General features: G+C 50.2%; 8 protein-coding genes and 1 non-coding gene across 9 annotated transcripts in view; 6 read left to right on the top strand and 3 right to left on the bottom strand.

The window, feature by feature from the left end:
- Positions 1-160: 160 nt before the first annotated feature.
- On the top strand, positions 161-2,288 carry VE01_01215 (uncharacterized protein; the record flags this gene model as incomplete). The annotated part of the gene is made up of 4 exons (XM_018270740.2): positions 161-499; positions 562-617; positions 677-844; positions 998-2,288. Exons 1-4 carry the CDS (start codon positions 344-346, stop codon positions 2,286-2,288), a joined length of 1,671 nt encoding a protein of 556 aa, XP_018134523.1. The 5' UTR covers positions 161-343.
- A 759-nt stretch (positions 2,289-3,047) lies between these two features.
- Positions 3,048-7,634, bottom strand: VE01_01214 (uncharacterized protein). Its single transcript, XM_018270739.2, has 4 exons — positions 6,212-7,634; positions 5,667-6,097; positions 5,259-5,581; positions 3,048-5,203 (listed from the first exon to the last, which is right to left on the bottom strand). The coding sequence occupies exons 1-4, from the start codon at positions 6,954-6,956 to the stop codon at positions 4,303-4,305; spliced, it is 2,400 nt and encodes a 799-aa protein (XP_018134524.2). The 5' UTR covers positions 6,957-7,634; the 3' UTR covers positions 3,048-4,302.
- Positions 7,635-10,449: 2,815 nt separating this feature from the next.
- On the top strand, positions 10,450-10,539 carry VE01_01213 (the record flags this gene model as incomplete). Its single annotated transcript has 1 exon — positions 10,450-10,539. It is a non-coding gene; the product is annotated as a tRNA-Thr (tRNA).
- Positions 10,540-11,630: 1,091 nt separating this feature from the next.
- On the bottom strand, positions 11,631-13,173 carry RPL5 (ribosomal protein L5). Its single transcript, XM_018270738.2, has 3 exons — positions 13,075-13,173; positions 12,897-12,934; positions 11,631-12,840 (listed from the first exon to the last, which is right to left on the bottom strand). Exons 1-3 carry the CDS (start codon positions 13,075-13,077, stop codon positions 11,982-11,984), a joined length of 900 nt encoding a protein of 299 aa, XP_018134518.1. The 5' UTR covers positions 13,078-13,173; the 3' UTR covers positions 11,631-11,981.
- A 232-nt stretch (positions 13,174-13,405) lies between these two features.
- On the top strand, positions 13,406-14,668 carry VE01_01211 (uncharacterized protein). Its single transcript, XM_018270737.2, has 2 exons — positions 13,406-13,663; positions 13,845-14,668. The coding sequence occupies exons 1-2, from the start codon at positions 13,553-13,555 to the stop codon at positions 14,625-14,627; spliced, it is 894 nt and encodes a 297-aa protein (XP_018134519.1). The 5' UTR covers positions 13,406-13,552; the 3' UTR covers positions 14,628-14,668.
- Positions 14,669-15,644: 976 nt separating this feature from the next.
- Positions 15,645-16,607, top strand: VE01_01210 (uncharacterized protein; the record flags this gene model as incomplete). The annotated part of the gene is made up of 4 exons (XM_018270736.1): positions 15,645-15,789; positions 15,848-15,904; positions 15,958-16,037; positions 16,104-16,607. The coding sequence occupies 4 exons, from the start codon at positions 15,645-15,647 to the stop codon at positions 16,605-16,607; spliced, it is 786 nt and encodes a 261-aa protein (XP_018134520.1).
- A 745-nt stretch (positions 16,608-17,352) lies between these two features.
- VE01_01209 (uncharacterized protein) lies at positions 17,353-20,905 on the top strand. Its single transcript, XM_018270735.2, has 4 exons — positions 17,353-18,880; positions 18,939-19,106; positions 19,174-19,253; positions 19,304-20,905. Exons 1-4 carry the CDS (start codon positions 18,756-18,758, stop codon positions 20,548-20,550), a joined length of 1,620 nt encoding a protein of 539 aa, XP_018134327.1. The 5' UTR covers positions 17,353-18,755; the 3' UTR covers positions 20,551-20,905.
- A 484-nt stretch (positions 20,906-21,389) lies between these two features.
- VE01_01208 (uncharacterized protein) lies at positions 21,390-24,144 on the top strand (the record flags this gene model as incomplete). Its single annotated transcript, XM_018270734.2, has 3 exons — positions 21,390-21,798; positions 21,889-24,096; positions 24,142-24,144. Exons 1-3 carry the CDS (start codon positions 21,478-21,480, stop codon positions 24,142-24,144), a joined length of 2,532 nt encoding a protein of 843 aa, XP_018134326.1. The 5' UTR covers positions 21,390-21,477.
- A 1,087-nt stretch (positions 24,145-25,231) lies between these two features.
- The window catches only part of VE01_01207 (uncharacterized protein), a gene marked incomplete at its 3' end in the record, with an annotated part of 1,085 nt that continues 777 nt past the window's right edge, over positions 25,232-25,539 (bottom strand). The window contains exon 2 of the mRNA XM_018270733.2: positions 25,232-25,390. Within this exon, the coding sequence (XP_018134404.1) occupies positions 25,232-25,390 (159 nt within the window). The remainder of the gene's footprint in view (positions 25,391-25,539) is intronic.

Raw genomic sequence — 25,539 nt, 5'->3', positions numbered from 1 at the left:
ACCAGGGAATGAGCGCCGACGGGCTGTGGCGCCTCCTGGACATCCTTATCAGGGCCTAGGCGCAGATCGCAGGGTATGGGAGGTAAGTAGGTGGGCGTGGGTGGTAGGTATATAGCGGCTCTGGCCCCGCGATGGTGGGTGGTTATTTCATTCTCTTTCTATCTTCCTCACTCTTGCCTTTGCAACTCGTCTTCTACCCGTACGGTTCCTTTATTACTCTGGCATTCCTGTATTTGTGGTAGAGACCGAATCCGGTGATTCCTCTGTGCCTGTGATTGTTGTCCAGTGTATGCAGTAGCACCGTCACCCTCACACCGCGCCAGCAGGACCGAGAGACGCGACAATGCCGTCGCCCGAGTCGCTCCATGCCGCGCTTCCCTCCAAAGAGGTCGGCGCTGACGCCCATGATGAGGAGGAGCTTGCAAATTTCGGGTACAAGCAGGAGCTGAAGCGCGACTGGGGGCTGATGCACAATTTTGGCATCTCCTTCTCGATTATTGTGTGTTCCTCCCCCGCTCCAAGAGGTCTGAGAGATTGTCCGAAGACTGATAGTTAATGCAGAGTGTGATTACGGGCATTACGACATTATTCAGTTATGGGCTTCATACCGGTGGACCGTGAGCCTTCTCCTCCACCCCAGTAGGCAAGACAGGCGCACAAGAGCTAATGGAATAAGTGCCGTAATGTCGGTCGGTTGGATAGTGGTGTCGTTCTTTACCTTCGCAGTTGCGCTGGGAATGGCAGAGATCGTGTCAGCCATCCCAACGAGCGGCGGGCCATACTTCTGGGCTGCGATGTTGGCACCCCCAAAACATTCTGCGCTGAGCTCCTGGCTCACTGGCTGGTAAGTCCTCTTATATCTCTTTTTTGGTTTGATCGGGTGTATGATATTGGGGAGTGGAAAAAGGCCGCTTACAACGACAAGACCCACCCGCCTAATTCTCATATTTTGCATTCCATTCCTTGACTCCATCCAAACTGACCATCCACCTTTTAGGTTCAACCTCCTCGGCCAAGTTGCTGTCACGACAGGTATAACATTTGGCTGTGCAGGTCTCATCTCAACAGTCGCAACCGTCAAATCTAGCTACGAACCTACGGCCGCAAAAACAGTTGGCATCTACGCCGCCCTCCTCGTCTCCCACGGCATCGTCAACACCTTCGGCGTCAAAGTCCTTCGATACCTTAACAACACTTCCATCCTTTTGCATTCTGTTGGGGTAACCGCCATCGCCATAAGCGTGCTCGCTAAGGCGCCCACCCACCAACCTGCCTCCGCCGTCTTCCAAAAATTCTACGACGGCACCGCCGCCACCCCTGATGAGCCAGGATGGTCGATCAGAGCATCACCAGCTTATGTGGCATGCTGCGGTGCTTTAATGTCCAATTATACGTTAACTGGGTTCGACGCATCAGCTCACTTGAGTGAAGAGACTCGTAATGCTTCATGGAGTGCCCCCATCGGCGTGATATCCTCGGTGGGCTTCTCTGCATTTTTTGGCTTTTTTGTCATCATGTCCTTCCTCTTCTCCATCCAGGACTTTGACCGCACGCTCAACAGTGACTATGGAAACCCAGTCCTTCAAATATTCGTGGATGTCTTCGGTCCTGATGGCGCTGTCGTGCTGTTCTGTCTCATTATCATATGCGTCTGGCATTGCGGCCTTTTCAGTATGACCTCCAACAGCCGCATGATGTTCGCCTTCTCACGTGACGGGGGCATTCCACGCTTCTTCGCTCACGTGGATGACAAGTTCCAGTCTCCCATCCGCGCCGTCTGGCTCGCTGCGTTCCTTGCGTTCCTCCTTTCCCTCCCCTCGCTGGGTAGCTCTGTGGCCTTTGCCGCCGCAACATCAATTGCTACCATTGGCTTATACATTTCCTACGGCATTCCCATTCTCATCGGACTCATCTACCCAACACACTTCAACAGCAAAAAGGGGCCATTTAACCTAGGCCGGTTCTCGAGACCGGTGGCACTCGTGGCAACCGGCTGGATCGGGTTTATTACTGTGGCGTTCTGTCTTCCCACCGCAACACCGGTCGATACGCAGAGTCTGAACTATACAGTTGTGGCTGTGGGAATTATAGCCTTTGGAGCGATGGGGACATGGGTTGTGACAGCCAGGAAGTGGTTCGTAGGGCCGTTGAGGGAGATTGAGTTAGAGGCGGCGGGGGTGGATATTAGTGATCCGGCACAGGTGGAGAAGGCGGAGAAGGAGGGGGTTGCGGGGGTGAATGGGGAGGCGAGGGGAGTGGAGAATGTAAGTGCGTCAGTAACTGATTAAGGCGGTGATTGGTGATGAATCGAGGAAGCTGGAAAGGGGGGTCGGAGGAAAGGTTAGATAGGCCTAGATCAGTTGATACTGTAGAAATGCAAATCAATCTCACGTATTTTGAGACAACGATATTGTATTCCAGGCACTTCGAGGGATATAGAACAGAGTTGAACAACCGACTCAGCAAAGGACTGACTCGCTCAAAGTACTGATCATGATATACGACGATAGCACCGTTAGGAGCATCAATCCAGATTCAGTGTGTTAGCTTGTCATTGTTTTGACTCCCGGCTGCCCCTCCCAGTTCTCATACCCCCATTCTCGCAGCCCTTTCTCTTTTCCATCACTCCTCCATTTTGTCACCGTCTCTACCTTTTCTCACCACCCCTCCGTTTTTCTTACCACCCACCCTGATTCTGTCAAAACCAGCCAGTCACGAAAAGCACCCACCATATTTGCGGATAGATGAGGACCATGATCCTTTCTTACATGCTCCAGGATCCGGACATGAAATCTGCGATTCTGAGTTTGTTTGATTCAACCTCGACTTTGCCCAGGCCAACCTTATTAAATATCGACGATGCTCCAAGAAGTGAATGAGATTCTATAGGGTATCAGCTTCGCCCCCATCGTTGTCTACAAAATATACAAATCCAGGATGCCATGGTATTACATCTCCAAGAGCCAGTTCGACATGAAGAGCAGGAATGGAGCAGTCATTGAGGTGCGTATACGTTCCCGGTAACATTTCGAGGGTATTGCGAATCTCCATAGGTCGTAGAGTGTGTTCGAGAAACACATTCTAGACATCTCAGTGTTGAACAAAGCTGGCATATACAATACATCATCTCGCACCCTCACGTGTCTCTCACACAGGCAACCCCATTATCGGCAGCAGCATGGCTGGCTCCTTTATTTAAGCCAACCGCCGGCCACGAACAACAGGGCACCAGGAGAAGCATTTTAGGAGAGGACGCGGCTCGGGCGAAAGGAAATAGAATGGATCAGGAGAGAGTAAGACACCTGCCGAAAGAATTCCCGGCCAGCCAATTTCGGCTTGAAAATCGAAGGGCGGTTCTTACTACCCTCTTTTCTCACCACCCCCTCCCACTTCTCACCACCACCACTCGCTCTTCTCGGCCACCTCTTCCTTTTCTCACTACCCCCCATCTTTCTTGCCGCCGCACCTCTTCTTTCTCGCCACCCTCCCAGAGATATCCAAGTCAAACAGAAGATTAAGAAGGTGTAGCGAAATCTAACAGTCTCGCCGAAATCACCTTAACGCTCCAGACACAACAGAGTCGAACAGTGCTGGGCGGGGGAAAGAGACTGTCTGAACTGGAGAGTCAGGCCTCCTTACCACGACGGATGGCAGCGACCATGAAGTGTTTCTCTCCATACACACTCAACCAAACTCCATCCATCATACGTTTCAACATCCACCTCGCATCTCACACATCTCACACACAAGTAATCCAAAACCAAAGTATTCCATCTTCATCTTCATCAGATTGGAAACTACCTAACCATGGGCACACCACCCGGCCCCCACCCATCTTAACACACTTATCTAGCTAAAAACGAAAACAACACAATTAAAAAAGGTCGAAAGAAAAACGGAAATATAGCGCAAAAAAAACACACGTCTTCCCGGTTCGTCTCCGCTCATCCATTCCATCCGTCCCGCTCAGCGAAAAATACAGAAAATGTGGTATCAACTCTCTCTCTCTCATTTCGTTCCTTGTTACCCCCACCGATCCATTCCATTCCCAATTTTTTCCCCGCCGCCGCCGATTGAATGCATAGTTTCCCGCTCTGTACCAACAAATTCACTAACTTCCTGACAGTCTGTCCTTTGTTCCTCGGTCGTTTGATCATCATCATCGGCAAACGTCAACAACAATGACAAACCAACACGAGGAACCAGCAAACTCATCGGATCAACCACCACGAAATCACCTCATCCACAGAAGAAAACAAAAGAAAAAGAAAACATCAACCTCAGATCAACCACACCACAGATCTACAACTTCCCCGACCTCCCGGCAGCCGGAGCAGGATCATACACCTGGGCCTTAATCCAGTTCGTCAGCGCCACATCTCCCCACTCCTCCCACTCCAACCACGTCTCCTCTGGCAACTCACTCACGCCATCACGACGCGCACACTTCATCACCTCTCTCGCCACAACAGCAGACGCGTCGCGCACGCGGCTGATATGCGGGTAGATGAGTCCCTTAGCGATCTCCTCGCTGTTGAGGCAGCCGGAGAGCGCGTGGGCGGAGGTGTACACCATGTCGTCGGTGACGCGGGACACCTTACCCAGGATGGCGCCGAGGCCGAGTCCGGGGAAGATGTACACGTTGTTACCCTGGTTGGGGTAGTGGGTGGTGGTGACGTCTCCGATCTTGGTCTCGAATGCGGAGAATGGGGATCCCGAAGCGAACAAAGCGGTTCCGTCGGTCCAGGTGACGGCCTGCTCGAAGGTGCACTCGGCCTTGGTGAGAGGGTTGGAGAGGGGGAAGAGGATGGGGCGGCGGCCGGCACCGGAGGCGTCGACGGAGGCCTTGAGGGCGCGGACGACGGACTCGGTGAAGACGCCGTGGGTGGCGGTGAGGCCAACGAGGGCGGTGGGCTTGACGTATTCGATGACCTCCTCGAGGGTCTTGAACTGGTGTCCAGCGTTGTCGTGGCGCGCGAAGAACTTCTTGTGCTCGGCGAGGCGGTCGCCACGGTCCTTGGTCACGAGACCCTTGGTGTCGACGAGGTAGAACTTGTCCTTAGCTTCGGCGTCGGTGAGACCGCGGCGGGTGTAGTACTCGAGGAGCTGCTTGGCGACACCGACACCGGCGCTGCCGGCGCCCATGAAGACGAGCTTCTGGTCCTCGATGGGGACGTTGGAGAGGTTCACGGCTCCGATGTAGCTAGGGGTTTTGTTAATATGTGATAGATCGACGAGGAGGGAAAGGAAATGCGTACCCAGCAAGGATGACGGCTCCGGTACCCTGGATGTCATCGTTGAAGACCTTCTTGTGCTTATACCTCTCGAGGTAGGCAAAGGCCTTCTCGGTCTCGAAGTCCTCGAACTGAACGACCATATCCGGGTACACATCGGTCACGGCCTCCATGAACTCATCCATGAACTCACGTGCCTCGTTGACGGACACGCGCTTCTGGCGGAGGCCAAGGTATAGCGGGTCCCTGAGGTTCTGCTCATTGTTGGTGCCATAGTCGAGAACAATTGGGAGAGTCTTCTCCGGGTGGATACCGGCGGCAGCAGTGTACAACGCGAGCTTTCCGATCTGAGACTTGGCTTAGCACGAGGCGTCAAGAGAGTGGGGTGGGGAATTGATTAAGTGAGGGGAAGATGGGGTTGGGGGGAAATACCGGAATGCCAACGCCGTTTACGCCGAGGTCGCCAAGACCGAGGATGCGGGAACCGTCAGTCACCACGCAAATCGACGGATTGGGATACGGCCAATTCTTGAGAATTGTGCGGATGGAATTCCTCTGCTTGATGGAAATGTATAGGGCCTCGGGTCTGGTGTACAGAGTCGAGTATTGGAGGCACACGTCGCCGATCGTGGGTGTGTAGACGAGGGGCATGAGCTGCTCAACGTTGTCGATGAGAACGCGGTAGAAGAGGTCGATGTTACTCGACTTGAGGGTCGACAGGTATAGGTATTTGTCGATGGGTGTTGATCTCGAGTTGATCATCTTCATGGCACGCATCACCTGGGTGTCCATGTTCTCCATAACGTGGGGGATGAGCCCAGTGAGGTTCTTTGTCACACGCTCTTCGGGAGTAAACGACGTGCCTATGGTAAAGAGTCAATTGCTGTCATACGAGCATATCACTGGGGATCTCGGGGTATTTCTGGGGTGATCCGGAGTATTCTGGGATGATCTAGGGGTTTTTTGGAGAGACCTACTCTTGTTCCACGCCGGCTCGCGGAGAACCTGATATCCCTTCGCCATATCTTTGGGAGTATATTCTGTGGTTGCGGTTTGGGTGACGGGTGCAGGATATGCCTTTGTTGAGTATCCAGCGAGGTGATCTAAAGATGCCAGCTTCATTTGTGCGTCAATGGCAGCGGTGTCGACGTAGGAGAGGGGGCTGGAGGAGTGTCTCTCAGAAAGTGAGACTCGTTTCCTGGATGCGAGGAGGGATGCAGCGCTAGAGACGGAGGAGGGTGGTGATATAGAGCGGGTTGAAGAAGTAGGAGTTGGAACGGCGGATGACTGAGAGCTATGGGGGAGAGAAGGTGGAGGAGGAGAAGAAGCCATTGAAGAGCGGGAAGAATGTGAGTAATGGTGTGAGCGAGAAGGAGAGGACGAGTGAGAATTAGTGTAGTGAGTGGAGGCGGATGATGATCGTGATGACATGTAGGCGTGTGGGTAGCGGGAGGAGTAGTGTTGGTAGTAGTGGTTATAGTGTTTGTAATGGTGGTAGCGGCAGTGGATGTGAGTAGTTGTGACTGGAGCAACTTGAGTGGCTTGAATTGTGGTAGTGGTTGAGGTGGTGACTTGCGGGTGCGGGTGCGGATGCGGAGGAGAGCGGCGAGATAATTTGGGTCTGGTCAATGAGCTTGGAAGACCAAGAACGGCGGACCGAGGCGGGCTGCATATAACAGAATTGGGCGAGGCTCGGGATATCACGGAAAGAGTGGAAATCATATTCTGGCGCCCAACGCACAGGCAGGAGGGGAAGAAGGGGGCAAAAGGGGAAGGGGGCGGGGAAGGGGGAGGCAAAAGACGGAGGAAAGGGCAGGAACAGTCCTTGTCCTTGTTGCTGTATTGTCTGGGACTGTGACTTTGGGGAACAAAATTGACAAATTGGGGTCAATTTGGGGCAATTGGGGTCAGAGCCCAGAGGTGACAAGCCAAAGACGAGACGAAGTGAGAAGGAGGTAGCGGTAGTAGTGGAACCGGTGTGCGTGGTTTGTTCTCTTCGGACCTTCTATGGGCTGTAATGGCCTGTGATGCCTGTGATGCCCTGTGGTCAATGGGCAGTGAGAGCCTGTGAGAGGCCGGAGAGAGTGCTGTGAGAGCTTGTGAAATGCTTGTTCGGGTCGGGTCGGGGCGCTGGAAATTTGTTTGATGCCCAGTTTCGGATTCAGCGGTTTCGAGAGTGCTCCGTAGGGAATAGTGAGATGAGTGTTTGTTGGGATGATGAGTAGTGAGGCTTAGTGAGTGAGGGATGTCACGGTTGCAAGACATATACTAGTCAAGGAATAGTAACAGAAGAAGAAAATATCTCAGAAGCAAGAGCAATGTCAATCAATAATGACAAAGAATCTCACACACACAGACACAGACGGCAACTTACATACATGGCACCGGTCCGGCGTAGGGAGTCACAGAGAGAGAACAGTCACAATGGAGAGCACAAAGCACACAAACGCCCGCCTTCTCAACGGTGAGTAATTGAGATCCGTCGGTGAAGTAGAGTCATATTGATCCCCATCTCGATACTCCCAATGCCGCGATCGGGGAAAGTCGTTGTGTCGGAGTTCTGTACAGTAGTCAGTACAGTACTACATCGTATGGCAAGGTACATCTAGCTGCAGCCTTTCCCCAACTTTTTTTATTTTTGCCTTGTGAACGGGAAGTGTACCCTACCTTACTCTGCCTGTGCATGACTAAAGTACCTGCCGAGAGGGATTACCGCAGAAATTGGGTGGTGGGACACCCCAGACGGTACATGTGTGTGGAACAATTGCCAAGGGGCAGCGACAGCGTAGTTTAGTGTTAGTAGTGCTAGTAGTGGTAGTAGTTAGTGCTAGTAGTCTTAGTAGTGGCGTAGTCTTGTCGTTGCTGTCACCGTTGTTGGGAGATTCTTTTCCCGGCTGTCTGGTCTCTACCACACCTATTACGCTACGTGTTGAGACGACAGCGGTACGCGCATCATCGGACTGGGGTACTTGAAACTCTCCACCATTGTGTCCTTTGTCGCCGCATAAATACATGTACCCTATATGCCCATGCTATGTATTCATGTCCTCCAGAGAGAGCCGGGAAGCGGCAACTGGGGAGAGAGGTAGGTAGGGGGAGTTAGTTAGTGGTAGGGGGGTGGGCAGGGGGACGAGGAAGGATGAAAATGTAATCAAGTGGAGATTACTTGGGTGGGGATGCAACTTCCATAACTTCCATACGCTATTAACGCTACTAACTCAACCCAGTCTACTCTCCAAAATCCCGGCATCCTTGTTCTTTCCTCCTCATCCCCCCCCCCAATCCCTCACTCATTTGTCCTCATCTGTCCCAATGTCCCAATACTCCCCAAGACTCCCCAATCGTACTCTCCCCTTTTCCCCAACAAATGCAGTGCGAGACCTCGTCCGAGACCATATAACGTAACGATCACAAATATCGCAAATATCTCACAAATAAATCTCGCAAATATCTCTCACATCGGGAATTCCCTCGCGTGCCAGCCAAGCCTAGACTTGTTGTCTTTCCATCCTCGTACGAGCATTCGTACTCCTCCATTCCTAGCACCACCACCACTGTAACCTCCCTCTCCCCACTCCATCCCCATCTCCCCTTTTTTCTCCACTTCTCGACCTTTCCCTTCTCCTCCACCTTCCAGCCCTCACGCCATTCTCGTCTCCTTCCCCACCCGTCCCGTTTCGGCGAGTTGTCGTCCTCCCCGATCATCCACAAACCCTCAACCCACCTGAGACCCCAAGAACAACCAAGCCTTTTCGCGCACCTCAACCCATTCCCACTCCCACACATCCTCCTCATGGCCATGAAACCTTTTCTCTCTCCCGCCAGTCACACCATCCCATCCCGTCTCATCATGCCCTCCCTCTCCAGTGACACCTCTCATCTCTTTCTCCCTCACCACCACCGCAAAAGCAAAGAATCCCAATCCCGACTTCCCGCGGCGATCCCCGACCCGATCGCCGCCCCATCCCAACCCCACCCACCACGACCGGACAGGGGTGCTGAAACGCCTCGCTCCGGCACCTCATCCCTCCCCCAACCACCCCAGTAGTCAGTCTAGACTAACTAGCGGTGACATGTCCGCCGGCGAAGCCCGACTTCTCCCGGGCCTGTACAAAACGCAACCGTACTCGCCGCCACTGCCACTACCAAGCCCTAAGTATTGTAACTGTAGTTGTTCTGGACGCCTGGAGCGTGCGAGTACGGGCGGGTCGATTTGGTAATTGCCAATCCCCCGACTGGTGACTGAGCGAGTCGCCTCGGCGGAGTTCCGTGGCATGTACGCGTGCTCGACGCCGTGGGCGCTGGGTCTCGTCTCGAGGAATACGATGCGTATGCCCCCTATCCGTGCCACAAGGAGCGCAGGTCTCCGACACTCGTAAAATCGCTCAGCGGCCGGCAGTCATTCTTCAGAATAGGAAGAGAGGGAGAAAATCCCCGATCGGCAGCCTCCGACGACGACTGACTCCTTCAGCCTCGTACCACAAGGCTGACATTATCGCAAGCGTAGGTAGATGTCCGCCTCCATACTGTATCCCCCCGTCCAAATCCCCATCCCAACCTCAATCCCATGCATGCCAACCTTCTACCAGTCCAGTCCCTCCAGACCATCCCTTCCCAGAATGCGGAGAGAAAATAGAGTACAGTGCAGTCCTCTAGCTCCCTCCCCACAGCTTCCCCACCAAACACGCCGACCTCGCACGCCCTCCCGTCCCCCATCCCCCAATCCACGAAAACAGGCGCGTCGTCGGCCTCACATGTGCATCCCCCCCCTCGTCCCGGTATCGCCCATCCAGCCTTCACATTCCCATCCCCATCCATCAACCCCTCTCTCCAGCTGCCCCGTGCTTCGAGGTTGTTTACCCCTCGGTACACTTTCCCCTCAATGACGTGCACGATATAGTAGTATGCGGGGAGAGGTATCGGGATCGGGGGAAATAGGGGAGGTGTCATGCATGTAGCTACCCGCTGTGCTTCTGATCTTGCCAAGGTTAACGCGGTGTCGGGGAAAGACGCATCGACTCATCGTAGCTGTACGCGGTTGCACGTGTCAACGCCCATCAATCAATCAATCCATCCATCAATTCAATTCCCTTTGGGGAACAAGTGCGTAAATGATAGAATGTCGAAATGGAGGTATGGAGACTGAAAGATAGGGCAGGAGGGACCAAGCGGCGTCTGATAAGTCCAGCTAGGGCACATGCTTTCAATTCAAGTAGCCCGTTTGGCTTAGTGGTACAGCGTCTCACTCGTAAACCGAATGTGTCCGATATGAGAAGATCCTCGGTTCGATTCCGAGAATGGGCATCTTTTTTGTAGTTTTTTTGCACTTTTGTTTTTAGGTACGGGGATGGAATGATTGGGAGATGGAGGGACAGAGGGTACTATGGGGATTGATTTGGGGTGAGAAGGTGCGATGACTGGTCTGGGTTGGGAGGCAAGGTGCGAATGTCTCGCTGGGGGGGGGGGGGGGCACGTGACGAGCTATGTTTTTTCTCACTTCAAGTCGTCAACCCCCGATTCAAGCACATAATATCTCAAATATCGACAGAGTAGTAAGCATTCATCAAAATGAATGATAAGGTTGGGATTTCTTAAGGAAGTAAGCCTTGGTATTTTTGAGCGAAGCCAGCGACTGAAAAATGAATTTCAAAAATTATAATAAATTATGCCAGAAATAAATGAATTAAAATTGCCAAATCTTTATTTATTGCAAACTAAGTATACTTTATTGAAAATAAACCACGCATCCATATCAGTCCAGCGCCGCAAACAATCGGGGGTAGCCAATGTTTCCAGACAGCGAAAGAGTTTTCGCTGTGACTCGCAAAAGGACTGAGGAAGTCCGGAGGGAAGACTAATGGCGGGAGGTGCGGCGGTGATGAGAATATCGCGGCCGCAGTGGCAGGTGGCAGCTTTAGGCTATGTTCTCTCCGGCCATACAGTGATAACTTTTGGCTCATCAGCGCCCATGAATAAACTCGACCTCGACCCCTTACTTTCCTCAACTGGTCATTGTGACGACGTATGTAGTTGTTTCCTTTTGCCCGCTCCGTCACGAGTTTTAACCTATCATTTTTGGTGGACAAGTTGGTGATTGCAAAGTCGTCACAGGGCCCTACGAAAGCCAATAAAGGATGTATTGAAGTCTGCCAGGTGTTGGGAATAATCTGAGGGCTGAGAGTATACATTGTTTTTAATTTCTACGGGGATAGTAATATTAGTATCTCCTACCATTTTATTATTTATATTAAGAGATTTATTATAACACGCGAGGGATTTTGTACAATCTGACAGCTAAACATATTATCAATGTGAGTGCTTCAGTGCTGTCTCATAATTGATAGCTTTGATAGTTTAATAGATGAGAATATCTCTCCTGAACCCCAATTCATCTTTTCCTCATCCGTACTGCATTTTACCTCAACACCACCCCCCTCCTCCACAATTCCTATCAAATATCCTTTGTTTGGGAATGGACTGGGCTACATATATGTATATGCAACGTTGTGTAGCTGGATGTTCTACGCCGAGGTGTCTTTGAAATTTACAGCGAAAGATAATGAAACGGGCTCACAACATCTATATATCACAGGGTAGGGCAGACAATGAAAGTTTCATAGTTCATAGTTTCATAATCGTTTGGAAAGCCAAATGCTCAAGAACGCCTCATTGTTGTTGGTATACCTATGAAGCACTAAAGAGAAAAAAAAACAGAGCACAGAAGTCTCAAGACACCGGTACAGAAATTTACTCTCTGAGCTCGGCGATCTTGGCCTTGACGCGCTCGACCTTCTCCTCCTTTGTGAGCTTGCGGCCCTTGTACTTGAGGGACTCCTTCTTGTACTCCTCCTTGTCCTTCTTCTCGGCGGCACCTTCGACCTTCTTGAATGGGTCCTCACGGATCTGCTTGTGGATATCCTGGTAGAGCTCCTCAAGTCCATCGGCCTCTATCTCATCATCGATGTAACCCTGGAACTGGGACTTGTAGCGCTCCTCATCGTCATCGGCGAGGGTCTCCATGTACTCAGCGACGTGTCCACCGAAGATGTACTTGCGGAGGGTCTCGGAGTCGAGCTCCTTGGACTCCATGTCGAAACCGGGGAAGCGGTTCTCGGAGTGGGGCACGAGAATGCCACCATCGGAGGCACCCTTCATGGCACCGAAGATGCGGGCACCAGTGGAGGTGCGGGCAAGACCAACATCAAGGAAGGCCTTGAATGGGCGGCGGGCGTCCTCATCCTCAGCGGCCTCGGTGAGGGTGAACTCTCCGTCAGCCTCCTCAACACCCTGGAAGTCGGCGTCCATGCCGAGCTTCTTGAGGACACGGCGGGCGATCAGAAGACCAGTGCAGTAGGCGGCGGCCCAGTTGGTAAGACCGTGCTCAAGACCGTAGGCCTTCAGCTCGTGCGAGTAGGCGGCGCAGAAGACCTTGTCTCCGGAGATCTCGGAGGTGACGATCTGCATCACGATGTCGCGGTTGGTGAAGCGAACCACAAGGCGGTATTTAGGCGCATTGTACTTGTTCTTGGCCTGGGTGATGAGGCGCTTGCGAGCGTAGTAATCGGTCTTTCCGGAACGACGGCGCTTGTACTTAGTCTGGAAGCGACTATTTGAGGTTAGCAATGCGATTGTTTCGAAACTGAGAGAGGACTTGATTCTTACCTGTAGTACGCGGAGTTCTTAACCAGCTTGGTGAAAGGCTGTGAAGAAAACCAGAGTCAGCAATTTGCGCTTCAGATCTCATCCGAAGCATCTTGCATGGACCCATTCAACGTAGATCCTCGAGATCCACGGAATTCTCGTTCAAGCATGCTATGCTGAACGGTGTTGATGAACTTACCATCTTGATAGATTGGCCGCACAATTGCTGGAATGTTGTGTCGAAGGGGCGTTGTCAAGAGAAGAAGACTCTTGATCGTGGGGTGAGGTCTCTAAGTTGTGCGCGAACTTTTCGCTTATTTAGGGTGGGTATTCAATGCATCTCGAGTTTTTATTCATGGTCGGCGACGATAACAGCCTGATATATGGGGCACAAACAAAATTGAAACACCCAAAGATAAATGTTGCCTTATATTTAGGGTTACAATAAAATTCGACTGATGTTAAACAACCTTATATTTAGGGCTCCAATAAAATCCTGAGCGTAGTGCACGGCCTTAAATGCAGGGCTCCAATGGTAATCCGGGTACTGTAAGACCGGCGAAAGGTTCAACCATCATACCGAGCCTCGGCATCAAATTGTTACCCATTTGGCGACCTTGCTGGCTAAGGTTTTTGAGAATCGCCACGATGCCCATTTCCAGAAAGATATCATAACCATGTCAGAGGAAGCACATCATTTAGTAGAACTTGCTCTAGGCACTGTCGAAGCACTCATGGCTCCGAAGAAGCAGCCAAAGGTTATCTTGTTCGACATCGGAGGCGTCTGTGTGAGTCCTCCTGCCATACTATACCCCGCATTCCAAGTCCCAGTTTCTCAGGCATATCCATCTCCAGATGCCCAGCTTGGGCATATAGTGCAGAGAAACAGAGTCCAGTGGCCGGCGTATCTCTCCAGCCCAAGGCGTATCCTAAGCATGTTCAATCGCCGAAGAAAACTAACATTCCCAGGTCGTTTCTCCGTTCCAAGAAATCTTAAATTATGAATTAAGGAACGACATCCCCCCAGGATGGGTAAACCACTCGCTCTCCAAGACCGCTCCTAATGGAGCATGGCACAAGCTGGAGCGAGGAGAAATCAAGTGCGACGAGGACTTCTTCGCGGGCTTCAGCCATGACTTACGTGATCCGCTCCGCTGGAAGGCCTTCTACACGGAGGCCATGCAGAAACAAGGCAAGACAGTCACCGCCATCCCGCCTTTGCCTCAGGTAGATGCAGAATGGCTCTTCTGGGAGATGATGGGTGCTTCCAGGGCGTCGGACCCATGGATGTGGCCAGCCCTGAAGAAGCTGAAGGCCAGCGGCAAATATATCATTGCCGCCCTGAGCAACACTATCATCTTTCCCGAGGGGCACGAGTACAACGATGCGAATGAGGTCCGCGGAATCTTTGATATTTTTATCTCGTCAGCACATGTCGGGCTTCGCAAACCGGATCCCGCAATCTATAACTTGGCGCTTAGTGCCGTCAACGAGTACGCCCAGAAGAATGCCTCGGCACAAGGCAAGGGACTTAACTTGGGGAGTGGGATCAAGGCAGAGGACGTTGTGTTTCTGGATGACATTGGAGAGAACCTCAAGGCGGCGAAGAAGGTTGGGTTTGGGACTATCAAGGTGCACCTGGGGCAGGCATATGATGCTGTTGCTGAGCTGGAGAAGTTGACTGGGCTTGACCTGGCAGGAGACCACCCGAAGGTATCGAGTGCGCCGAAGATGTCAAAGTCAAAGTTGTAGATAGAATACACACAATTTATGAACAATCCATAACTCTTACCTAGCTCTTGCCACGTTGTAAATATTGTGAACTGATCGTTCCTTCGCCAGTAGCCAAGCCTCCCCAGGTTGCACCTGCCTTGTTAAAATATTGTAAAACAATCGCTCCTCCCTCAGTAGCCACGCTCTCGCTATCAACAGCGCCTGCCATGCTGGAATATTTTAAGCCCTTAGTTCCTCAGCAGTCATGCTTCCCCCATCAGTTGCACTTGCCGGGTTGAAATATTGGAAACATATCGTTCCTTCCTCAGTAACTACGCCTTTGCCGTGGGTTGCACCTGCCATGGTAAAATAATTGTGAACCTCCATTACTTCTTTGGTAACCATGATTTCTCCGTCAGTTGCACCTGCCAAATAAATATAAATGACAAGGACGTAATTTTCTTTGATAGGATCCAAATTAACGCACATCATGGGCTCATAATCATCATATTCCACCTCGAGGTTCATAAGTTTTAATCTACTCTATGATACTTATGCTGCTACTCTCCATGCTGAGCAACAAGGGCCATTGCCTTATCAGATAGACCTGATAATTCTCCATTTGCAGTTCGGCCCCACAACGCACCCCCCTTTGTTTAGGCCACCACCCTGGTGGATAAAGAAACAGGGGCTGCTTCACCGAAGCAGATTCTCCATGGAAACCACATAGAATAGCAAGCAAACGAGCTGAGAAAGTAGCTATAGACGAATTCACTCTGTAAATTTCACTCTCTCTAGCCTGGAGGTGGGGGCTAGCTTGCTTTCCTTTATATTTGACTCCATCTCAACTCTTGCCATTGCTTCCGTATGCAACCCATTCCACTCATCACAGCATTGGATTATAAGTATTATACACATCACTATACTTTTATTTGTATTATATTCTTGTTCCTTAAGATGGGACAGGATCACACAAAACTTTTCATTGCGTGCATTAAGTGTGGAAATCCACCATCAAGTATCCTCGAGACCAGGGGAGGCTATTCTGACATCTTAATGGAGATGTTGCAAGAGGTGTCTTCTACCATCCCTGGGTGGAACAATAGTGATATATCTTATATCACCTTCGATGCCACAAAAGGGCAGCTACCTCGTCGCCAATCACTGGACGGCTATGATGCTGTCGTGATTACTGGTTCTGGTAAAAATGAGCCGTACTATGCCGCTGCAAGCCCGAAAGCTAACAAAAGATTCAATAGGAGCCGGAGCATATGACACTGATTCATGGGTGCTGAAACTTGTTTCGTTTGTGGCGGGTATGTATACACCGCTGTCGAATTCCTCAAAGAACTTTCTAACAATAATGTAGAAATATACAAAGATAGACCTGATATGAAGCTACTTGGCAGTTGTTTTGGCCATCAGGTCATTTGCAATGCCATTTTCAAGGTATGAATCCCCTCGGAAACCCTCGCTCCGGCTCTTCTACTATCGGCTTTCAACTAACACCCACAGGCATCTGAAGATGGTCCGGCACAAACCGACCTTCCTCCCGTCGTTTCCCGAAATCCTAAGGGATGGGAGCTTGGAATTCAGCTGGTCAAACTGTCACCCGAGTTCCTCGCAAGGTTCGGACCGGTGGGCTCAAATCCCGATTCCCCTTCGGAGATGCGGCTTCAGCTCGTCCACCAAGATAGAGTAAACGCTAAGTCCATAACAAAGGCCTTTGTGAGAGTGGGACAAACCGAACTCTGCGATGTCCAAGGCATATATAAACCGGGACGCGTATTTAGCCTTCAAGTGCATCCAGAGTTCAACCCAGAGATCGCGATAGAGTGCCGCAAACCCATCGTGGAGGAGACTGAGTTTGAGGGTATCATAAAGAATGGGTCTGGTGGTGATGATCACCTTTACGCTGCTTGCGCTATTCTGGAGTTCTTGCGTGAGGAAGTTGCTGAGGAGACGGTGGCTATGGAGGAAGTCACAGAGGAGGAGGTGTTTGGGAAGGGTGCTGTGTGAGGGGAGGTGACCTTATCTTGATGCATGAGAAGCTCACTGTTTGTGGGCACTCATCGGTTGGGGGGTTGTTAGATGGGGGAGCGGTGTTGGGGACGGGTATATGCGGAGGATTCGGCGAGGGAGGGGATTGGAAGGTATATGTGGAGGATTCAGTGATGGGGGAGATGAACCCGGTGCGTGTATCGGTGGTGATATCGGCGTGAGAGTGGAGAGTTTATTCGGCTTGGGGTGTTCAGCGTAGAGCGATGTAGCTCCGGCTTTGTATTGTTTATTCGGCTTGGAATATTTGGCGAAGTATAGCTCCGGTTTGTGGAGGTTATGCGAAAAGTTCAGGATACAAGCGGCAGCGGCACGGATGGCGTCTTTGGATTTGTACAAATATCAATATGAAAATGAAGCTTCTCATTCTTTCTAGACGCCGCAATTCCCATATGGATATCGATGAATAATAAACCAAGTGAGAAATCCGAATAATAAAGAGTCTTGGAATGAAAGAAAACACAATAAATAAATACAGCGGCAATATCTAAACTAACCCAAAGGCATCTTGGAAGATCATTAATTAAAGAGATAGACCTGTTCGTTCTCATACATGACCTGACTTGACGTCGATTTCCAACCAGTTCAATACGGAAGTCGCCCATGTGCTCTATATTCACGTGACACAATTCTAGAACTTGACAAAGTGGAGTCTCTTACCCATTTCCCCATCCCCCAGATCCATTGTTTCTTCGTCCCACTAATAAATGCAACCATGGTCGTTCCAGATAATTTCCAAATCTTCAAACCTACTGGCTCTACTCTTTTGAAACATACAGGCACGGCTACAATTGCATACGGAGTTCTGCAATACCAAATGAGAGCGCTACCATTACTCCGGTTAGTCCTGTCGAATCTTCCATCTTGGCAAGGCAATTTGGGGGGTTTTCAAGGAAGTAAGCTTTTCCGGCTAAGTAAGCGCACGATCGATGACGGAAGAGAACGCCACGAACACGATCCCTTGCCGGAAATAAACGCCACCAAATACATCCCGTAGTGCCGCCTTCCGACGGTCCGTTCAACAGCGTGTGAACAAGCGCGACACAATGGTAGCAACAGAACAGAGAGAGGGATATATCCATAGATTTTTGAGGATTCTGCGATGCTGCCCGATACATCTGTTATGGCCGAGGACTATATATCCACAGCGCAACCTTCTGCACCTTCTCTGGTACGTGGAATACAAAAAACCGGATACTCGACTATGCCCTACTCTACAAACAAGTTAGTGTTGTTACGTGCGGGGATGCTAATACTGGGACTATGGAGGGGTGCGCAACCTTACCAAACTGCTGCCGGCTTAGCCGACAGCAGACGCGGCGGGGGTTAGCTCCAGGAAAAGAAGTGATGGGCGACTAATCCCTAACATATACGAGAGAAGAGTGCGAGTCTTTACTCTTCTTGCCGAACGGATCAAGGGATAAACCATCCAATTACCTTGATCCCAATGGCAACGTCACCTTGTTTTGCTACTAGTCGAGTTATGCATCTGTGCTTATTGAACCCCACAGCTCTTTGGAGCCGATATGTTCAATGATCATGGCCACAAAACGAGCAGTGCTGTGAATGGACATGGCGCGGAGGATTATGCTGATCGATCCCAATAGCTGAAGGCTCGCATACATTTAAGTGGGTTCCAAACCATGGAGTCGCTGCCACCTTCAAACCTCCGCGGTGGGGAGAATGCAACCATGACCCTTTGACGGCTCCGTGGTAACGCCGTCCATGACGAGTGGCCAAAAAACGTGGATGGTGGGCTAATCCCCGCCAAGCGGGGTCTATCAATCCTACCCTCTCCCCAGTCCCCCTATTGTGTTGGAGTACGGGGGAATAGCGTCCGAGCAGATCATCAGGTGAACTTCCATACCAGGCGCGTAGTGGCCGACTTGTTCAGAACATCGGTCCTATTCGACTTCACACCTGACGCGATCCCCACATCTCCACAGTCTCCAGCTCTCGCATTTTTCTCATATAACCCCAGCTTCCCCTCATCCTCGCGTGCCTCTGATCTTTTTTCTCCCCCACGCTTCCGAGACTCTTGAGGGGTTCGATTCCGCTGTAAGAGAACACAAATACGCTGAACTGCGTTCGCCGTTTGGATTCTCCAAAATGTATACCGTGGGCAACATCTACGTGATCACGGCCGTCGCCGTTATTGGCGGTGGTCTGTTTGGTTTTGACATTGCTTCCATGTCTGCCATTATCTCTACCGAACCATACTTGTGTTATTTCAAGTAAGCAATAGCAACTCTAGTCTGCTTGTCGAGCCAAGAATCCTGACTCTGTATTTAGTCAAATTCAAGGAGACGATGTCAACAAGTGCTACGGTCCTAAGCCAGATGTGCAAGGTGGTATTACTGCTGCCATGCCTGGTGGCTCTTGGCTCGGTGCTCTGATCTCTGGTTACCTCTCTGATAAGCTTGGCCGCAAACGTTCGATTCAAGTCGGTGCAATTATCTGGTATGAGCCCGCTATAGCTCCTACCATCTTGGTATAATATCGCGCAGAGGAGGCTAATAATCCGCAGGTGTATTGGTTCTATTATTGTCTGTGCCTCGCAAAACATTGCTATGTTGGCTGTTGGCCGTATTATCAACGGTTTCTCTGGTGAGTAAATTGAACACAGCCATTGTTTCTCAGCAACTAACTCCTCAAAGTCGGTATCTGCTCCGCACAAGTGCCTGTATACCTCTCCGAAATTGCTCCACCTTCGAAGCGTGGCCGCATGGTGGGGTGTCAACAGTGGGCAATCACTTGGGGTATCATGATCATGTTCTATATATCCTACGGCACTGCTAGTATCAAGGGAACGGCAGCTTTCAGAATCCCGTGGGGTCTCCAGATGGTCCCTGCCATCCTTCTCTTCGTCTTCTTGCTGTTTCTGCCAGAGTCTCCTCGTTGGCTCGCACGTCAGGACCGCTGGGAAGAGGCGCGCAACGTCCTTGTTTTGGTCCACGCGAAGGGAGATGTGGACAGCCCATTCGTCGCCTTGGAACTTGCTGAGATCAAGGCCACCGTCGATTTTGAGCGCCAAAACGCTGACGTTACATATATGGAGCTTTTGAAGCCCGGCATGATCAACCGTACTCACGTCGGTATCTTCATGCAGATCTGGTCGCAGCTGACGGGTATGAACGTCATGATGTACTATATTTCCTATGTCTTCACAATGGCCAACGTCGGCTCTGCCGTACTGCTTTCCTCGAGCATCCAGTACATCATCAACGTCGTCATGACCATCCCCGCCCTGATCTGGGTCGACAGATGGGGTCGCCGCCCAACACTGCTTGTTGGCGCCGCACTGATGGCAACCTGGATGTTCGCCAACGCCGGTCTCGTGGCGACCTACTCCCGCGCTCCCCGTCCCGGAGAGTTTGATAACGCTGCTGAGAGCTTCAGCATTTCCGGCAAGCCCGCCACCGCTCTCATCGCCTGTACATATCTTTTCGTAGCCTCTTATGCGCCTACTTGGGGGCCCGTTTCCTGGATCTACCCACCCGAGCTGTACCCTCTCCGCGTTCGTGGAAAGGCTGTTGCGCTCGCGACCAGCTCTAACTGGGCTTTCAACTTTGCGCTCGCCTACTTTGTGCCCCCGGCATTCGCGAACATCACCTGGAAGGTGTACATACTGTTCGGTGTCTTCTGCACCGTCATGTTCATCCACGTCTTCTTCATGTTCCCCGAGACGGCCTCTAAGACTCTGGAGGAGATTGAGAACATCTTTGATGACTCTACCCCTGGCGCCCTGCGTCTTATTGGTACCCCGGCGTGGAAGACCCGTGTTAACAGGGATATCCACCATACTGAAAGTGGTAACGTTGACCCGGACAAGCTTGCTACTCTGAATGCGTACCACGCCGAGGACAAGACTGCTGGTCTGTCTGACGAGGCTCCAAAGGTCTAAACGGTCATGGCTGGCTTTAGTTAGCCTTGAATGGTGTAGTGGAGAAGGTGCTTAAAAGAGGAGTAACAGAGGGCTGTAGAGAAGGATGTTGAATACCCTAGAATGCCGTGAAATTGAGCGGTCGTAGCTCAAGAAGCCCATTTAATACGTAGGGATAGCTATGCGCCTTAATGCGCTTGCCTGTCATTTACAAAATGCAAATGCCATATCTTTTTTTGAGCTTTGAATCTGTCTTGTACGTGAGATATCACACAAACCTCCCATATCGAATTCTCATGCAGCCCGATTTTGATATTCGAGCAAACCCTCCACGTTCCCATCACAACACAGCACAGCAGATCTTCCATTTAGCCGTTAGCATAGAAATTAGTACCCTTCTAATTTTATCTAGAAAAACAGAGGTCTAGTAAAGCTATTTAGAAGGCTAACTTTAGAGTAAAGTATAAATGGTAAAAGGCAAAATTATTTTTAATAACTAACGTGTTAAGAGGCTAAAGACACTTAGTAAATAATGTAAGTAAATTATAATAGGACATAAGATAGCAATTACCTAGAACGATCTTATAAGTTGCATCTACCTATAGGTACTACCACCTATAGTTACTACTTAGAATATTAGTATACTATGAGACGGCAAGCGGGGTACGGTTTCTGAGCCCTAGCTCACATGGGTTTAGCACCTCTACTTCGTGTTTGGTAGCATCCCGTTCCGAAAGTTGGTGCACGTGTGGCTAAGGAATACAAGTCATGACGTAGCTCCGGCGACATAATTTGAAGACGACGCAGGTCGTCGACTCGGTTGTTCACAACATAAATTGCTTATCTTGCCCCTCAAAAAATCAAAGCTGAGGGACATTAGACGTAGACGTCGGTTCAATAGAGAGAGAATCCTAGACAAGCAATGCAATCGTCGCTGGGCTGTCCCAGATGGCGGTTGAATCCCCCCATTCTTCCTCGCCCAACGACATAAATCTTTCGGACCGCAACACCACGATATTAATCGTGACTATTGTCACGGTTTCCGTCGCGACGGTGTTAATAGCTGGACGACTGATAAGCCGTGCAGTTATCGTCAAGCATATAACATTCGACGATTATCTAATTGTTATCGGCTGGATACTATCGTTGGGGGCTAGTGTCGTGGTTGTATTTGCGACGGGAAAAGGGTTAGGAAAGCCAGATGCAAGAATCAAGGACGAGTGGGTGCTGCCATTAAAGAAATGCATATATGCATTTAGTGTGCTTTATGTGCGTATATCCACAAAAGGTCTTAGGTTAGGAGGAAAATGAAAGGATGGACTAGGCAATATAAAGCGAGCTACAGCTAATACTTACTAGAATCCAGCTCTTGTAGCGACGAAGTCAAGCCTCTTAGTCTTTTACTTGCGACTATCGAGGGTTACGAATAAACTTTTTCGAATTATTTCATATGCAGCGCTTGTGCTAGTCAACGCGGGGGGTTTGGTCTTGACACTCCTCTATATATTCCAGTGTCGACCGGTCAGTAAGACCTTCAACGTGCATAATGATCTAGCAAAATGCATTCCGATCATCACGCTATATCTTACCTCCACACCGATTACAATCGTTACCGATGTTATTATCCTGGTACTTCCGATACCTATGCTTACTGGAATACATATGCCTCGGAGGCAAAAGAATATATTGGTGTTTACATTCGCCTTGGGAATATTTGTAATGATTGTGGATGTGATTCGGGTTTATTTTTTGCAACAGGCCATGATAGACGTCTCGTCTTTGACCGCGTCACCAACTTCAACGATTGGGCTAGGAGATGAGAAAGATTACGCGTTTATCGTGTCATATTCTTTAATGTGGACAGCGGTCGAAGTCAATATTGGTATTGTGTGTGCGTGCATCCCAACATTGAAGCCGATAGTAAAGAGGATTCTTCCGATTTTGCTTGAGCCGACTCGCCACCATTCTTCTCACGAGACACCCACTGCATCTGTTGCAAAAGTTGATAATACGGACGGTAGCAATCCATCTCCGGAATCGACATTGCAAGGAAAAATACCACCTGCGAATATCGTGGCAACAGCTCCGATCGCGGCTAAAGCAAGGCGACAGGTTGAAGCCGACGATATAGAGTTTATCACTATACCAACCACGGCAACTAATATGCGGGCCAGACAAGAATCGAGTGCTTCTAGTTCCGGTAGCGTCTACTTCGGTTTTGTTAATATCCGGCGCCCGAAATGTTTGGCAGATCTTTCCTCGGAGGACTCGTGGAGGTACTGCACTGCTGTTACGATCCTCTTCTTCTTATGGGGTTTCTCATACGGCCTTCTCAACCACTTGAACTCACAGATAGTGGCAATTTCGCATTCTGCTGTATCGCAAGGCATAGGCTTACTATCAGCATATTGGGGCGGGTATATATTCGGACCCTTATCATTAGGATGGTATGCGTTAACAAGGGGGGGGTTTAAGGTGACATTCATTGCGGGGCTCTGTGTGTATGGCGTTGGAACTCTCATGTTCTGGCCCTCTGCGGTTCTCGTTTCCTTCCCTGGTTTCGTCATATCTACTTTCGTCGTAGGCTTCGGTCTCTCCGTTCTCGAGACGGCCGCGAATCCCTTCCTTGCTCTTGCCGGTCCGCCATTATATGGTGAGATGCGACTACTGCTTGCACAGGGGGTTCAGGCTATCGGAAGCGTGGTTAGCGAGCTTCTTTCTAAAGTACTTTTTGCGAGTGTAAAAGAACATTCAACATTAATTGGCGTACAGTGGACATACCTTGCTATCTCATACCTCGCGGTCATTCTCGGTCTCTTCTTTTACTACATGCCGCTTCCGGAAGCGACTGACCAAGAGTTGCAGAGGGCAACACGATCTCGATCTCTGCCTATGAACAGAGTTATCATAGAGCCAAGGACATTGACGCATATTGGCGCCTTTAGAGTCGTGTCTATAACGCTTGCCATCGGTGTCTTTGCACAGTTCCTGTATGTTGCCGCACAGGAAACTGTCAACCTCTGGTTCTCTGACCTCTTCGCCGACCATGATCTGGGTTTCAGCCCTTCTTTGACACTACCAAACATATCCTTGGTTGGCCACAGCGTCTTTGCGGTGTCACGCTTTTTGTGCGGCGCGTTGTGCCTCGTTATTCGCCCACGCAAACTTCTCTGCGCCTCTCTCCTAGGCGGCATGGCCATATCTATAACTATTGCGGCGCTTCCCTCACACACCGCTACAACCCACCCTAATACGGTGTTGGGTCTGACGGTTGGGTTATATTTCTTTGAAGGCCCCGTATTCCCCCTCATCTTTGCGATCGCCTTGCGTGGTCTAGGCCGCGCGACAAAGAGGGGTGCGGTGATGCTAGCAGCTGGGACTGGGGGTGGCGCCATGGGACCATGGGTTTTGTTCGCATCGCAGAGCAAGATGGGGGTGCGCAGGAGTTTCTGGATCGTCGCTGTTGCTCTAGGGATGGCATGCCTATTCCCTGTGTATTTGAAAGTTGTCAGAAGGGCGAGGGAGGTAGTTGATTGGAATGGGGTCGAGGGTAAGGAGCGGAAGTGGGTAAGGAAGTGGGTAAGGAAGTGGATAGGAAAGTGGACGAGGAAGTGAAGCTAGAGTGTAGACAACTAAATGATATATTAGGAATAAAACTACTAGTAATAGTGCTATAGGGCTTGATGCTGAAATTCAAAGCTTTAGTAGCTCGCAGGACATAGTTCCATTTAGCTGGCTCTACTCTAGGTTAGGGCATATCTAGTAGGACAACCTAATGATAGTGAGGGAACCAAAATCGTAAGGGTAGCGTTATTTACCTACATAGCTAGATAGCACTAATTCAACTATTATCTAGGTGCTTGCTTAAGATTAGTAGATTAGTAGTTAGGTAGGTAGCTACTAGCAAACATCTACTATTATATGTTTTTACCTTTTAATACTTAATATTCATTTATATGCTAAGGAAGTAGTACTACTTACTTTGCTCTTTAATATTAGTTTTCACATACAACCACAGACTTAAGAGAACTAGGCATCCCGTCCGCTCTACTATACATAAGCTTGTGATCTACCTGCCTATTACTCTCAATCGTGCTAATAGGCATAGCGTGGAATCTAAGCCCCTTGCCGCCTTAAGGGGTGAACCGAGGGTGAACCGAGGGTGAGTAGGGTGAGCAGGGTGAGCCGAGGGGTGAGCAGGGTGAGTGAGGTTAGGCGACGTAACGTTTTCACAATATACTCGGTCTGCGCTTGTGGCTGTTAGACGCATCGGCGACGGGTGGGTAGGTGCGGGGTAGTTGGGCCACGCCGCGCGTGACGCCTCCGCGCAGAGGGCGAACTTAAAGATTTGGAAGACGGCATCTTGTTCAAAATGTTCGGTTTCAAATTTCTTTCAATTTATTATGATTGTATTTGAAGTGGTTGGTGAAGTTATCTACTACAATTCAAAAAGTCGCGAGGACTAATTCCCTGCTCAGACCATAGATTGGCGAGTTTTCTTAGATTGGTAACGACAGATATTTGCTAAAATCAAAAATCAAAACAAAAATGCGAACTCCTCCCACTGAGTCTCTGAATGCACCAACCTCCTTTCCCACCCCAGTAGCATACCATCCTACGCCCCAACAAAAGAGAATCCCGACCTGAGTGAGGTAGCAAGTTAATGAGCCCCAATCTCAACTATATGTGGTGTGATTCGTGCCTAGATAGAGCATCCCACATCATAGACAACAAAACTCTGCCCGCTCGTTGATGTAGGCACGGAGGCGGCCGCGACGGAGAACAGACGGCAGGTGGGGCTGCCGTTCGGTGATGGAGTGCCGAATTCAAACCTAATCATAATATACTCGTCACTGATATTCTAGTGTTTTGTAGAGATAGGGAGAGAGGGGGAGAGAGCTTACGATTTGCAAGAGGGGTTGGCTTGGCATTGGGTCTTGCATGTAGCGGCGCTGGAGATATTTGCTGGCGTGGAAATGGGTGTGGTGTTTCCGGTAGGGCCAGTTGGTG

The sequence above is a fragment of the Pseudogymnoascus verrucosus genome, assembly GCF_001662655.1.
Source record: "Pseudogymnoascus verrucosus strain UAMH 10579 unplaced genomic scaffold scaffold_3, whole genome shotgun sequence".
Taxonomy (NCBI): Eukaryota; Fungi; Ascomycota; class Leotiomycetes; order Thelebolales; family Thelebolaceae; genus Pseudogymnoascus; species Pseudogymnoascus verrucosus.
This window is presented reverse-complemented; position numbering and strand designations above follow the sequence as displayed.

Coding starts and splice junctions, on each gene's coding strand:
- RPL5 (XM_018270738.2), bottom strand. Junction 12,841..12,896: donor AAGAACTCCGCGTACTACAG/GTAAGAATCAAG, acceptor AACCTCAAATAG/TCGCTTCCAGACTAAGTACA.
- VE01_01209 (XM_018270735.2), top strand. CDS start 18,756: ATGTATACCGTGGGCAACATCTACGTGATCACGGCCGTCGCCGTTATT. Junction 19,107..19,173: donor CAAGTCGGTGCAATTATCTG/GTATGAGCCCGC, acceptor AATAATCCGCAG/GTGTATTGGTTCTATTATTG. Junction 19,254..19,303: donor TATTATCAACGGTTTCTCTG/GTGAGTAAATTG, acceptor AACTCCTCAAAG/TCGGTATCTGCTCCGCACAA.
- VE01_01214 (XM_018270739.2), bottom strand. CDS start 6,956: ATGATTTCCACTCTTTCCGTGATATCCCGAGCCTCGCCCAATTCTGTT. Junction 6,098..6,211: donor CGAGCCGGCGTGGAACAAGA/GTAGGTCTCTCC, acceptor TCTTTACCATAG/GCACGTCGTTTACTCCCGAA. Junction 5,582..5,666: donor TAAACGGCGTTGGCATTCCG/GTATTTCCCCCC, acceptor GCCAAGTCTCAG/ATCGGAAAGCTCGCGTTGTA.
- VE01_01211 (XM_018270737.2), top strand. CDS start 13,553: ATGTCAGAGGAAGCACATCATTTAGTAGAACTTGCTCTAGGCACTGTC. Junction 13,664..13,844: donor TCGACATCGGAGGCGTCTGT/GTGAGTCCTCCT, acceptor TAACATTCCCAG/GTCGTTTCTCCGTTCCAAGA.